Here is a 14,007-nt window from a genome sequence, read left to right as displayed (position 1 = left end):
AAATGCTGATGTCATTTCAGCAGCCATTGATCCAGTCTTCAGTGTCACATGCACTTCAGCAGTAATGAGTAGATTACTTACAAACTAATCCATTACTTCATACAAATTACATGACGAAAATTGTAAATAGTAACATAATCTACAACATTACACATTTTAAGTAATATAATCTGATTACTTTTGACTCATGTATCGCATTGATTTGTATAGAATAATCTTGTAGCATATTGATATAAAAATGAAAGAGAAAGAAAATGTATTCCACTCTTTGTTAACAACATGAAGTGCCTTAAAAAGTGGGGTTTGTGTAACTGCAGGGGGTTTGTAAATTGATAAAAAAAGATTTAAAAAAATAAATTGACTTGCTTATGCTGTGTGGCCTCTCAATTTTCCATGTAAACCTATATTAGTGTGCAATTCCACAAAACTGGAAGGCAATAGGGTGATTCTATAATTTAGGGTACATTGCATGTCCACTGATGTTAATTATACTTATACAATCAAATTTTTTCAAACAAATTGCATTTTATGTGTAAACTTGCTTCATGAAATAACATCACACAGACAATATGAGTAATATATTCTTCATTTTGCTTAAAATGTGTCATTGTGACCCTAAATGTACAGTTTTGTCCATGTCCGATTTCAATGTGAGAAAGTTGAGGGCCCAAAAACATCAATTAAAATCATTAAAATAAATTAATTATTTTTGCAATCTTTTACAAAAGTCTTAATATTAAAGGAAAATAATAGTTTCAAATATAAGTTATAAATAAATTGACTTGCTTATGCTGTGTGGCTTCTCAATGTTCCATGTAAACCTATATTAGTGTGCAATTCCACAAAACTGGAAGGCTATTTAGCCTTTTTTAGACAGCAAAATATAATTAGGAGAATTATGGAGATTATTTGAATTAGAAATTATTTACTACCATTTTATGAATATCGAGTGATCATGTAATCAATAAAAAATGTACCAGTAGTCTGATAACGAGTTTTTAAAAATGTCATAATCTAATTACAAGTAGGGCCTATTCCATTTTAGAATAGGTTAATCCAGATTACATAGCCTATTGTGTAACCACCCAGCACCCTTCTGAAATCATTCGGCTGTCTACTGTGTTGCTCAAGAAACACTTATTAATAAGAAATAAGGCGTCGTGGTTTAAACCGTTCATTATTCAAACAGTGCATCGACAAAAACGAAGTTGTGGAGTGTTGACCCACACAGAGGCTGTAAGCATGTGATCATGGCTTGCCATGCTTCATACTCCAGACCAGTTGGTGGCAATAGAGTACACTATGATCGCCAATTAACCTCACAGTAAGAAGAGGAACACAGTGTTTACCGTACGTGTAGTTGGAGTGTTTTTTATCGTTTGTTTCATTTTTCTCGATGTGCTCACCCAGGTATTAGTCGCAAATTCACGTGGAATTAAAAGTATATTGTTGTTTTTTTCCTTTAATTTATTTGAAGTAATTATACAGATTATAAAAAGGCTGTTTTGTAGCTATTGTACCTCTCTCGGGTTTGTGGAATGCTAAATAGCACATATCTAGATTACTAATAACACTATCATTATCCAAGGATGTAAATCAATTTATTTAGAAAATAAACCCATCACTGATTTGATCTAGTCTCAAGCTTTTTTTCATTTAATCATTTGCTCTTAATGACGTTTTAATTGCCCACATAAAGTACGAGGCAGTTAATTTAACTGACCTGAAAATGAGAAGTCATTCAATATTTTAAAGCTTTTATTCTTTCTCTTGTTTTAGGCTCAAAGATATGAGCAGCTGCCCTGTCATCTCTCAGATATTTCCTCTTTAGCAGAGACTGTGTTAAAGATGAACAAACCAGTCTACTTTACCAGAGCTAAAGAGGAGGAAACTCTCTGGACAGAAAGAAAGAGAGAAGACAAGCAAACACTTACTGGGGATGAGGCCAGAGACTTCTACCAAACCCTGCTACAAGAGAGAGATGGAGAAATGTCAAAAGACGGAGAAGCAGCAACCACAAGGAGAGTGAGAAGAAGAGCAGGTAGACATGGAGATAAGTCGATTGAGAATTTAAAAAAAAAAATTTTTGTTTCCTTCTCATTTCTCCCGGTCACAACTCAGCTGAAGTTGGAATCCTTTTTGCTTGATTTAAAAGTATTTAAAGTGGTGAAATGAAAAATCTAGCTATCAGCTGACAAATTGTTACATTGATAACTGATGATTGAAACTGATAAAAGTTACAATAATAGTGTAGTAGTGATATGAAAATATTCTGTAACACTGTTTTTGGAAACAAAGCTAATAAATAAATACATTAACACATTACCACCAACATTTACACATCTATTATTTCTAAACACTGATAATAGTCAGCTAGCCATATATTTTCCCTAAATATTTTAGCACCTGCGGCAACCGTTTTACATAGACATTTTAAAGACGGCCCAAAAAAGTGGTAAATTATCATGAAAAACAAATCTATGACAGACCTAGTTTCTATAATTTATTCTAAATGTCTTTGCGTTTTGACAGGGTGAAAAGATGAAAGAAGGAAATAAAAATCTTAAACCATGGTATTGCTGTAATTGCTTCATAACTGTTAGAACATTCAGACTTGGAATCCTTCAGGATTTTTCCATTTGAAATTTAACTACAAGCATACATGTTTAAATTATGTCTCAAAGTATGATTCCATAAATAGATTGCAAATAAAATTTAAAGTTGCATTGATATTTGTCGTAAATGTATTAGCACAATTAGTGGCGCAGTGTGGTTTCTACTACCTTATGTAGCGCCCCACCCCTTTTCAGTGCTGTGCTCATTGTGTTCTGTCTTCCGGTTTGCATTTGCACAGCATGAAGTTAAGACCTTGTAGATTTCGAAATTAACCGCTTTTAAAATCTTCCCGGTCAACTGACTTTTTTTATGACATCAGCTTCAAACATTACAATGCTCATGATAACTTTCATTAACTTTACAATAAGTAAATCCACTTCACCAGCTAATTACTCTTCCACAGCAATGCCAAAGAATTATACAGAGTTATCGCAAAGCTGGACGGTTAAACATCAAAATTGTAAAGATGGCTGTGTGCTTGTTTCTCTGGCGCATAAGGTCTATACAGTAATTGTGCCCTCCAAAATCCTATACAGTATGCATATTTTTCTTTAATACATTTAATCTTTGCATTCTTTAAGAGTTTAATGTATTATAATTGTAGATGTTTAAGACACATTAATCTACAGTTGTATCATGATCACCCATTATCTTTTGACTCGAGGACCCAATCGAAGAAGACGAGAAGCACAAAGACATGTTCAACCGGTCAGCACCTCAGAGCGTGATGGACACAAACTCCTTCGATGTGCCCAGGAGGGCAACATTCAGGCCTTGAAAGACCTCTTGCAGCGTGGTTGTGATGTCAACTTCCGTGATGATTTTTACTGGACAGGTGTGATGTGTGCAAGTAAGGCAGGAAAAACAGAGGCTGTTCGGCTGCTCCTGCAACACGGCGCTGCTTGGGTGGGAGTCGTGGACAAACAGGTGCATAACATTCAATTCTGAAAAAATCTCTTCCTTTTTTTTGAAAAAGTAGAGTGGTGGAGATAAGGATGATTTGCTTTTTTCCCATTGGCTTCAACTTATTTGCTAACAATTTTTCAATTTGGTCAGTTGATTGATAGTGGAGTGACGATAAATAGATCAGATTGTACTGTCCAGTCTAACAACTAAAGTACTTTGATTATTTGATCTGTTTGTGATTATTATGCAAATATCAGTAACACATTAACACCCCTGGAACCCTGGAACTAGGCTTGTGTGCATTATTACTAGGGTTGCAAAATTCTGGGAATTTTCAAAGATGGAAACTTTCCATGGGAATTGATGGAAATTAAAGGGAACAAACTGGACATTTGCTAAATTGCAGGTTAGCCTATAACAGGGAACTTAAATGTAGTTGAAATCTTGCTGCATAATCTAAAAACAAGGGTTTCTGATTTCTATATGTAGCCACTTTTTTAAACTATTCTAATAATTCAGTGTACGTTTGTGGTCGGCACAAGTATAATGCCTTATCAAAAAAATAGACTTCCTTGAGTACCGCTGTATGCTCAAACACTTTTCTGATGAAGGAAAAAGTTGTGCGAAAACTGCCAAGTGCACACTACAGTACAAGACTAAACTAAGTTATAACTAGTCTGTGACCAGAAAAAAATCTGTTGCTAACCTGCTGCTAGCCTTTATTTCTACTTGTACTTTTCTATCGAACTACACTGAACAAAATTATAAACGCAACACTTTTGTTTGAGCTGAACTCAGAGATCTAAGACTTTTTCTATGTACACAAAAGGCCTATTTCTCTCAAATATTGTTCACATCTGTCTAAATCTGTATTAGTGAGCACTTCTCCTTTGCCGAGATAATCCATCCACCTCACAGGTGTGGCATATCAAGATGCTGATTAAACAGCATGATTATTGCACAGGTGTGCCTTAGGCTGGCCACAATAAAAGGCCACTCTAAAATGTGCAATTTTACTGTATTGGGGTACAGTACTGTATCTGGTGTGACCACCATTTGCCTCATGCAGTGCAACACATCTCCTTCGCATAAAGTTGATCAGGTTGTTGATTGTGATCTGTGGAATGTTGGTCCACTCCTCTCCAATGGCTTTGCGAAGTTTCTAGATATTGGCAGGAACTGGAACACGCTGTCGTATATAGACCGATCCAGAGCATCCCAAACATGCTCAATGGGTGACATGTCCACTGAGTATGCTGGCCATGCAAGAACTAGAATGTTTTCAGCTTACAGGAATTGTGTACAGATCCTTGCAACATCAGTTTGTGCATTATCATGTTACAACTATCGGTTTGCATAACCAAAGAATTTCTGCACAAACTGTCAGAAACCGTCTCAGGGAAGCTCATCTGCATGCTCGTCGTCCTCATCGGGGTCTCGACCTGACTGCAGTTCGTCATCATAACCGATTTGAGTGGGCAAATGCTCACATTCGATGGCGTCTGGCACTTTGGAGAGGTGTTCTCTTCATGGACGAATCCCGGTTTTCACTGTACAGGGCAGATGGCTGACAGCTTGTATGGCGTCGTGTGGGTGAGCGGTTTGCTGATGTCAATATTGTGGATCGAGTGGCCCATGGTGGATGTGGGGTTATGGTATGGGCAGGAGCATGTTATGGACAACGAACACAGTTGCATTTTATTGATGGCATTTTGAATGTACAGATATACCGTGACAAGATCCTGAGGCCCATTGTTGTGTCATTCATCCACGACCATCACCTCATGTTGCAGCATGGTAATGCACAGCCCCATGTTGCAAGGATCTGTACACAATTCCTGGAAGCTGAAAACATCCCAGTTCTTGCATGGCCAGCATACTCACAAGACATGTCACCCATTGAGCATGTTTGGGATGCTCTGGATCGGTGTATACGACAGCGTGTTCCAGTTCCTGCCACTATCCAGCAACTTCACTTTAGTCATTTAGCCAACTGGTCCCAAGGTCATAAAATGTGTGAAGTCTATTCACCTCAGTTTCAGCAGTTACCTACAACCAATAGATCCCCAAAACTACATGATTATGCTGGGTACAGTTAAAATGTTTATTTTTAAAATTTGTATTAGCTTGCATGCATGTCTGCTTATGACCAAACAGTTTGTTTGTTTGTATATGATAAGTTTGTATAAATTACCCCAAATTTCCAATTAATCCCCTTTAATTCCTGTAAATTCTCGTTAATTGACAAATTTGGAATATTCCCAAAATTTCCCAGCTTGACTTCCCAAGGAAAGTTTCCGGAAATGTTCCGCCCCTTTGCAACCCCAAGGACGATAATACTTGCGATGAAAACTAAATATAATTGTGGGTACTATAATCATTTTAATTCTGTGACAAAAAAGATGTCAATACCACAGCTATAATGATGACGACATCAATATAGTTAGAATCACTTTCAGATTTTCATTTTTTTTCCAGCTAATGAACTATAAAAGCATTGACAGCTAATCAGAATCAACAAAACTTTAGAAAGCTTGATCGTTTAAAGCACGTCCATTGGTGTGGATATTAGTCTAGGGATGTCCATGTCCAATCCTGCTCCTGGAGGGCCAATGTCTGGCAGAGTTTAGCTCCAACCCCAATTAAACACACCTCACACCTGAACCAGCCAATCAAGGTCTTACTAGGGATATTGGAAACTTCCAGGCAGGTGTGTTGAGGCAAGTTTGAGCTAAACTCTGCAGGACAGTGGCCCCCCAGGACTGAGTTTGGACACCCCTGGTATGGTTGCTATAGTTATCATTATAGTTATCGTTCTTGGTGTGAACGAGCCTTTAATATAATTTACACTCACCTAAAGGATTATTAGGAACACCATGCTAATACTGTGTTTGACCCCCTTTCACCTTCAGAACTGCCTTAATTCTACGTGGCATTGATTCAACAAGGTGCTGAAAGCATTCTTTAGAAATGTTGGCCCATATTGATAGGATAGCATCTTGCAGTTGATGGAGATTTATGGGATGCACATAAAGGGCACGAAGCTCCCGTTCCACCACATCCCAAAGATGCTCTATTGGGTTGAGATCTGGTGACTGTGGGGGCCATTTTAGTACAGTGAACTCATTGTCATGTTCAAGAAACCAATTTGAAATGATTCTTTGTGACATGCTTTGTGACATGGTGCACTATCCTGCTGGAAGTAGCCATGGTGGTCACAAAGGGATGGACATGGTCAGAAACAATGCTCAGGTAGGCCGTGGCATTTAAAGAGCACCTATCATGGAATTTTGAAATTTACCTTTCATGTAGTGTGTAACATAGATCTAAGTGAACAAAAACATCCTGTGATAGCTTGAAATATGACAGTGCACCGTATATATAGTTATTTTCTTTCAAAAGTAAGAGTCGACTCGGAGTCATTTTTAAGAATCGTTAGAAGACCGAAGCTTTTTCTCTGACTAGATGACGTCAACTTGTCAAGTTATTTGAATACGATACGCCCACTTATTGCGCTCCAAGACGCCAGTGAAAACTAGAAAACATCATGGCGACGAGACGCTGTGTTCTGAAGTGCCACTCAAAAGCAAACTTCTTTCATCTGCCCAAGGATGAGCATTTGAAGACTAAGTGGCTTGAAGACAAACCATACATCGTCGCGATTGAGTGTTTATTATTAGTCGTCAAATGTATGTTTCGCGATCTCAGGAAGCTTTTATTATGGACTTTTATTATGGCACATGGTTCTTCTTCGTCTGTCTGTACCATATATGGATTACATGTGCACAGAGCGCCCTCCGGCTGCCAGTATGAATTGAAAACAACACGAGACTCAATCGCTCATGATTAGGCTATTTCTTCCCATTTTGAGGAAGTATTGAATAAAAAATACTCCTCTGCTTAGAAATTTGACACAGACATATGAGAATCTATCAATATGTCTCCTCATCTGCACACTTTTGAACTAAAAGCCCTGAGGGATGTTGATTTGTCGCGAGTCTTCGTGAGGAGTTTTTTTATGAGGAGTTTTTTTTATTTTTTATTTTATTATGAATGAATCAGCTGAGGCTCATATTACAATCAAACAGTACCGACGCGGTTTTCATATTCATAACTCCTGACACATATTAACAAATTACTGTCATTATAAGACTTTGATGGGCGTTCCGTTTCCGAGAATATCTGCACAGACTATACCAATCACAACTGACTGGGTCATCGGACCAATCACCGCAGATTAGCGTCACGTAAAGGCGGGGTTTTGAAAAGTGAATCACTAAAGGAATCATTTGAGAATCGCTGTCAAAACAGGTAAAAATAAATGCATATTATAAGAAAACTAAAGTCTTTTTTGTCATTGCATGCATGCAAAACTGTTGTTGGGGACTTCTAAAACAATATTTGGAACATTTTAAATGCCATGATAGGTGCTCTTTAAACGATGCCCAATTGGCACTAAGGGGCCTAAAGTGTGCCAAGAAAACATCCCCCACACCATTACACCACCACCACCAGCCTGCACAGTGGTAACAAGGCTTGATGGATCCATGTTCTCATTCCGTTTACGCCAAATTCTGACTCTGCCATCTAAATGTCTCAACAGAAATCGAGACTCATCAGACCAGGCAACATTTTCCAGTCTTCAACTGTCCAATTTTGGTGAGCTCGTGCAAATTGTAAGAAAGAAACAATTTGTATCCTCTTTTTCCTATTTGTAGTGGAGATGAGTGGTACCCGGTGGGGTCTTCTGCTGTTGTAGCCCATCCGCCTCAAGGTTGTGCGTGTTGTGGCTTCACAAATGCTTTGCTGCATACCTCGGTTGTAACGAGTGCTTATTTCAGTCAAAGTTGTTCTTCTATCAGCTTGAATCAGTCGGCCCATTCTCCTCTGACCTCTAGCATCAACAAGGCATTTTCGCCCACAGGACTGCTGCATACTGGATGTTTTTCCCTTTTCACACCATTCTTTGTAAACCCTAGAAATGGTTGTGCGTGAAAATCCCAGTAACTGAGCAGATTGTGAAATACTCAGACCAGCCCGTCTGGCACCAACAACCATGCCACGCTCAAAATTGCTTAAATTACCTTTATTTCCCATTCTGACATTCAGTTTGGAGTTCAGGAGATTTGCTGCGTCCTAATTCGCCTACTTATACTACGTCCTAAAAGTATGTACTCTTTTTGTGAAGAAAAAGTACATACTTTTGAGGGTGTAGCAGAAGAGTATGCTAGCTTTGGGACATACTACTTCGTCATCTTTAACAGACTCTGTTGCTTAGTTGCGTGCGTCCCGTCACCGTTTAAACTGCCCTGTCAATCATCGCCACAGTTAAAATCATCCAAATTCAGTTTAATTTCCTACCGTATCGGAGAGAAATGTAGTAGCACGTCGATCTGCCATTCGTGGGTCTTTAATGCAGAGACTCCTCATGTGTTTGCAAAGTTAATGGCCAAACGTATCATTACAAAAGTTCACAATGCTGCTGCAGGTGAAATATAATGTGGCTAACATTGAATAAATATCTTTTTGTCAGGTTAAATACTGATAATTACTCACTCAAACCCCTTTATCTAATGCTGCATTCCAGGCAGGTTTTTGAGCCCGTAAGTTACAACTTCAAACCACGACTCACGACTTTGTAGCGTTCCAGGCAAAGTCACAGAAAACTGCCTGAGCGCAAGGAATCGTGTGGTAACTAGATGTAAACAAAGCATGGCGGACCATATGAGGCTTATGCTTAATTTACAATCATTTCTATCGCCAAAGGTGCTTACTTGCTTATTTGAGGGAAACGGAGGGGAAAAAATGGCGCATACAGCAAGAGAAGCTGTTATACCTTTTATTTAACGTTATTGTATATTTGTTTCATAAACACCGCATCCGTACGGGGCTGTCATTGTTGTTTCATGAGCTATGTGACGTCAGATCTCGTAACTGGGAGTACATCGATCTAGTACGAGTTCACGGGTGGGAAATCACGGGTTTGACTGGCGTTCCAGTGCACTTTCACGGGTAGAAAGTTGTAAAAACACGGGTTACAGGTTGCCTGGAACGCAGCATAATCCTCTCTACTTAACCGTCAGACTCGCATAACCGTCATGTTTGTAGTTTTATAACACTTTTTATCCGCGTTTGTAGTTCTAATTGAATCCTCGTCCATCTCGCAATGGGTTGTGGGCAATATCAGCCCTTGGAGTGCGCATCGATCTGCACTTCGGATTCTGACCGGAAATAGTAGACCATCCGGGAATCTTTGGAATACTCTTTTCAACATACTACGACCCCTAAATGCATTGAAGCAACTGTCATGTGATTGGTTGATTAGATAATTGCATTAATGATAAATTTAACAGGTGTTCCTTATAATCCTTTAGGTGAGTGTATATACTAATGTTGTTTTATTATTATTTTCAATTAGCTGTTTTTTTTATTTTCAGATTTCATTTGAATTTTAGTTCACTTTTTAGTCATTTTGTTTTGTGCTTTATTTTTTTTTGTTTGTTTTTTGTTACCAATTAGTAATTTTAGTGCTTCATGTTATTAACCTTTCCTGTGCCACTGAATGGATGTCAAAAAGAGAAAATGTGAACATTTAACACAAGCATTTACACAATACATTATTCATAAAAATTACTTTAAAAGTTATGTCTTTAAACTAATGAACTCAAACAATATGATCCCTAATGGAAAGTGGTCTGGTTGTTTCTTGTTTTTGTCTCATTCCCTCTCATTTTCTTTCTTTATTTTTTTCTTTCTTTCTTTCTTTCTTTCTTTCTTTCTTTCTTTCTTTCTTTCTTTCTTTCTTTCTTTCTTTCTTTCTTTCTTTCTTTCTTTCTTTCTTTCTTTCTTTTTTCTTTCTTTCTTTCTTTCTTTTTTCTTTCTTTCTTTCTTTCTTTCTTTCTTTCTTTTTTCTTTCTTTCTTTCTTTCTTTCTTTCTTTCTTTCTTTCTTTCTTTCTTTCTTTCTTCTTTCTTTCTTTCTTTCTTTCTTTCTTTCTTTCTTTCTTTCTTTCTTTCTTTCTTTCTTTCTTTCTTTCTTTCTTTCTTTCTTTCTTTCTTTCTTTCTTTCTTTCTTTCTTTCTTTCTTTCTTTCTTTCTTTCTTTCTTTCTTTCACAGGGCAAAGATGCTCGGGATCTGGCCCTGCAGGCAGGTCACCAAGATGTAGTGAGAGAACTGGAGCAGTTCAGTGTGTCCGATATTACAAACACACCTACTACAAACAATGCAGACAGGTTGGTTTACAGTTAACTTGGTGTGCAGGGGCCGTATTAACAAAACATTTTATCTTAGTACTAGGAGTTCTCTTAAATGGTAGTAAAAGTTATTTTACTAAGGAATGTCATTATGCTTACAAACTATGACCACAGTGATTGGCTTATGGGGGTGGAGTCTCTGTCAGTGATTGAAATAAAGATTTAAAAAGTAGGCTAAGTGTCACTAATTAAACAAGTATATGTTCAGCTTATTATCAGCCTCTTGAGAGAGCACAACCAAAACATGAACATAAAACGTACTTCCACAAAATGCATGCAGTTTAGTTTTTTTAACCGCTAGAGGGCCAGCATTTACATAGTGTATAAGCAACCAGTGGTCAGGGCCAGATTTACCTCATATTGTGACATAGGCAAGGTAACTTTTTTGACAAAAGGTGGGATGTACCAACAGTTTGAAGAGTCACAAGCTCTTTAGTCACAAGCTCTTTTTAATACTTTTCATTGGTTAAAAATGTACAAAACCCACAGGCTGATGTAAAGAGCGACCAATAGTAATACATTTATGAATTTAAAAAAAAAAAATCAAATAATGAAATATGGTGATACGTGTTTTCCGCCAACAGTGACGATATTTTCAATTATATTAAATTATAAATGAATTGTCTTACAAAGTTTTAGGATTAGAGTGAAATAATAATGATAATTTAAAATAATATATTATTTCTCATTATTATTGCCTACGCATAAGTCTGGCCCTGCATGTGTTCATTTGAATGCATAAACCCGTTTTCTTTTATCAGAGTAAGGTCATAAACGGCTTAAGCATATACGACAGATCGGACCCCTTATCCCGATTTTGCCGGCCATGTAAACGCATTCACCTGCGTTCTGTTGGCTTACTGCAGTGTGCATGTGATATGTGACAGAAAAGCACCTTTACTGTGAATTTAAGCGCATCCAGACTTTGCGCTGGTGGATTAGGAAAATATATCACAAACTCTGACTCTTGACCAATGAAATTATAAAAAATATGTTCTCATTAGAATTGATAGTCAAAATACTGCTTATTTATTTAACATCAAAACTTACATTTCAAATGGAATACTCCATTTTTCCAGGGAGTAAGTTTGGTTTTCATGTAAACCGGGACAATGGTTTAATTAAAAAAGTACATTTTAGGAGTTATCAGCATATCAGTGTGTATGTACAGTAAACATGCTCAATGCTGTGCTTTAATCTGAGTATATTTTCTCCCATGTATATTTTTCCACATTTATTTGACATGATGTTCCCTTATGTTGAGAAAAGGCAAAAATATTAAAATGCTGTTCCATCTAATAATTTTAATAATATTTTTTTAATATCTTTTTATACTTGTGTGTCTGTTTCCACAGTGTTCATTCTCAGTGGTGTAATGTGTGTGCTGTGCATTACACAGACAGAACTGAAGCACACAACAGGTCCACACTGCATCAGTTCAGTGAACTCCGTCCCCCAGCCACCCCTCAATACTGCCTGCCCTCTTCCAGCACTAGCTATAAAATGATGCTCCGTTTGGGGTGGGACCCCTCCTCTGGTCTTGGACCTGTCCACTCCGGCCGCAAAAACCCAGTAAGCACAGTACTAAAGAGAGATCAGGCAGGACTGGGATATGGTGGGCCCCCGCAGCCTAAAGTCACTCACTTCAAGGCCAAAGATCCTCAGGCAGTGCAACACATGCATAAAGAAAAAAGACTGAGACAGGAGAGAGAAACAACACTCAGTGCCAAACAACATAAGTGGAAAGAAGAGAGAGACAAGAAATGGGAGAGAGACTACCGTTCTTCATTTAATTTTGACTTCTGACCTACCATGGATCTTGTGCGGAATTTCATAACACAAACTTTTTTTCCGAAACAAACGGTTGCTTTGGCAGTAACACATTTTATGTAGCCTACATGGAACACTGGAAATGGAAAAAAGAGTAGAAATGTATTTACAAAACAGGAACAGGAACTGGATGACACTTTATTTAAAAAAAAATGTGTTGTCAATAAATTACAATTACATAATTAGAAAACATAAATAAACTTGCATTGTTTTTTGGTTGTATTTTATGGTATGTAATCAATTTCACATTTGGAATAATCCGTTTTTGTACTCAGTTTTCAAAATGGACAAGAAGTTCCATAAAATTTGTTATTTACATGCATAATCATACTCTTATTTTGCTTCATGATTTGAAAAAGTGTAAGGTCCTGTAAATACAAGAGTAACTTCTCCGACACCACAGCCCTTTTTAAAGGTGGTCCTAAATGTGGTTCTAACTGAAATGATCTGGTTACCAAACAGATAAGTTTAGATTCTAAATTTAGAATCTTTCTGTAATACGCACTCTTGGTGCCTAAAAGTCTACAGTTAACAAGTGCTAGAAGATTTATATCAGCTTTGCTGTCCTTGGTAACAGTAACCAGGACGTGCAGGTTTCGGACCTCTTTTCGGGAGGGACGACTCCCCACACCACCAGCTATGTGGTCCAGAGAACTTGCAAACTGTAGTTAACTGTAATATAGTATTTATTTTCTCTTAATGTTGTTTTAAAATATTACTAACTGGAGGATTTCCAGTGAGAAAAAGAAGTGTCTGTTCATGTCATGTCTCAAACATGAAACAAACACAACAGAATTATATATTGACATTAGTGCGATTAAACTGAAGGATACGTTCATTTATTTAATATGCTACTCTACTTTTTATTGACCTGAACCTCTTTCTGGAATATCATTCCTCATTGCGTATTTTAAAATATTGGTGGCCTTAAATTTATTTTGTGGAACTATAATATAGACAAAATTCCAGCAAAATGATCAGCCTTCCACAAACTTTTTTCCTGGGGCCCGTTTCATAAAGGAAGTTAAGTAAAAACTCTGAGTATATTAACCCTAAAATGAGGAAAACTGTTTTCTGTTTCATAATGGGAGGCATGTCAAACCCGAGAAAGCAGGGTAAGTCAAGCCTGTTTCTTAAAGAGAGGTAACTTATACTCGGAGTCAATTACCATGGTAACAAGTCTTTTTTTCATGATATGAGTCATTTGAAATATCAGTCAAATTTCACAATTACAAAGAAAGAAGCTAATTACAGATAAATAAATACAACAGAACGAAAATAGAAATTAAATAAACTTTTAAGTTTTAAGTCAGGAAGATGTACTAACAGTGGTATTTAGATAAGTAATAGCCTACAACAAAAAATGTAATAATCAAATGTAAAATAACCACATGTTCATTGAT

The 14,007-nt window shown here is 37.2% G+C and overlaps 1 protein-coding gene across 2 annotated transcripts; it reads left to right on the top strand.

Moving 5' to 3' along the window:
- The first annotated feature begins 1,297 nt into the window (after positions 1 to 1,297).
- gpank1 (G patch domain and ankyrin repeats 1) lies at positions 1,298 to 13,449 on the top strand. Of its 2 annotated transcripts, none has more exons than XM_079811523.1 (5): positions 1,298 to 1,350; positions 1,780 to 2,041; positions 3,281 to 3,543; positions 10,638 to 10,753; positions 12,130 to 13,449. In XM_079811523.1, the coding sequence occupies exons 2-5, from the start codon at positions 1,849 to 1,851 to the stop codon at positions 12,578 to 12,580; spliced, it is 1,023 nt and encodes a 340-aa protein (XP_079667649.1). In that variant the 5' UTR covers positions 1,298 to 1,350; positions 1,780 to 1,848; the 3' UTR covers positions 12,581 to 13,449. The 2 variants fall into 2 exon arrangements, with proteins under 2 accessions (XP_079667649.1, XP_079667648.1); XM_079811522.1 differs by having other exon boundaries at positions 1,298 to 1,410.
- The last annotated feature ends 558 nt before the right edge of the window (positions 13,450 to 14,007 follow it).

The sequence above is a fragment of the Gobio gobio genome (genome assembly GCF_949357685.1).
Source record: "Gobio gobio genome assembly, chromosome: 3".
Taxonomy (NCBI): domain Eukaryota; kingdom Metazoa; phylum Chordata; class Actinopteri; order Cypriniformes; family Gobionidae; genus Gobio; species Gobio gobio.
Note: the sequence above shows the minus strand (reverse complement) of the source record. Positions and strands in the feature narration are given on the sequence as shown.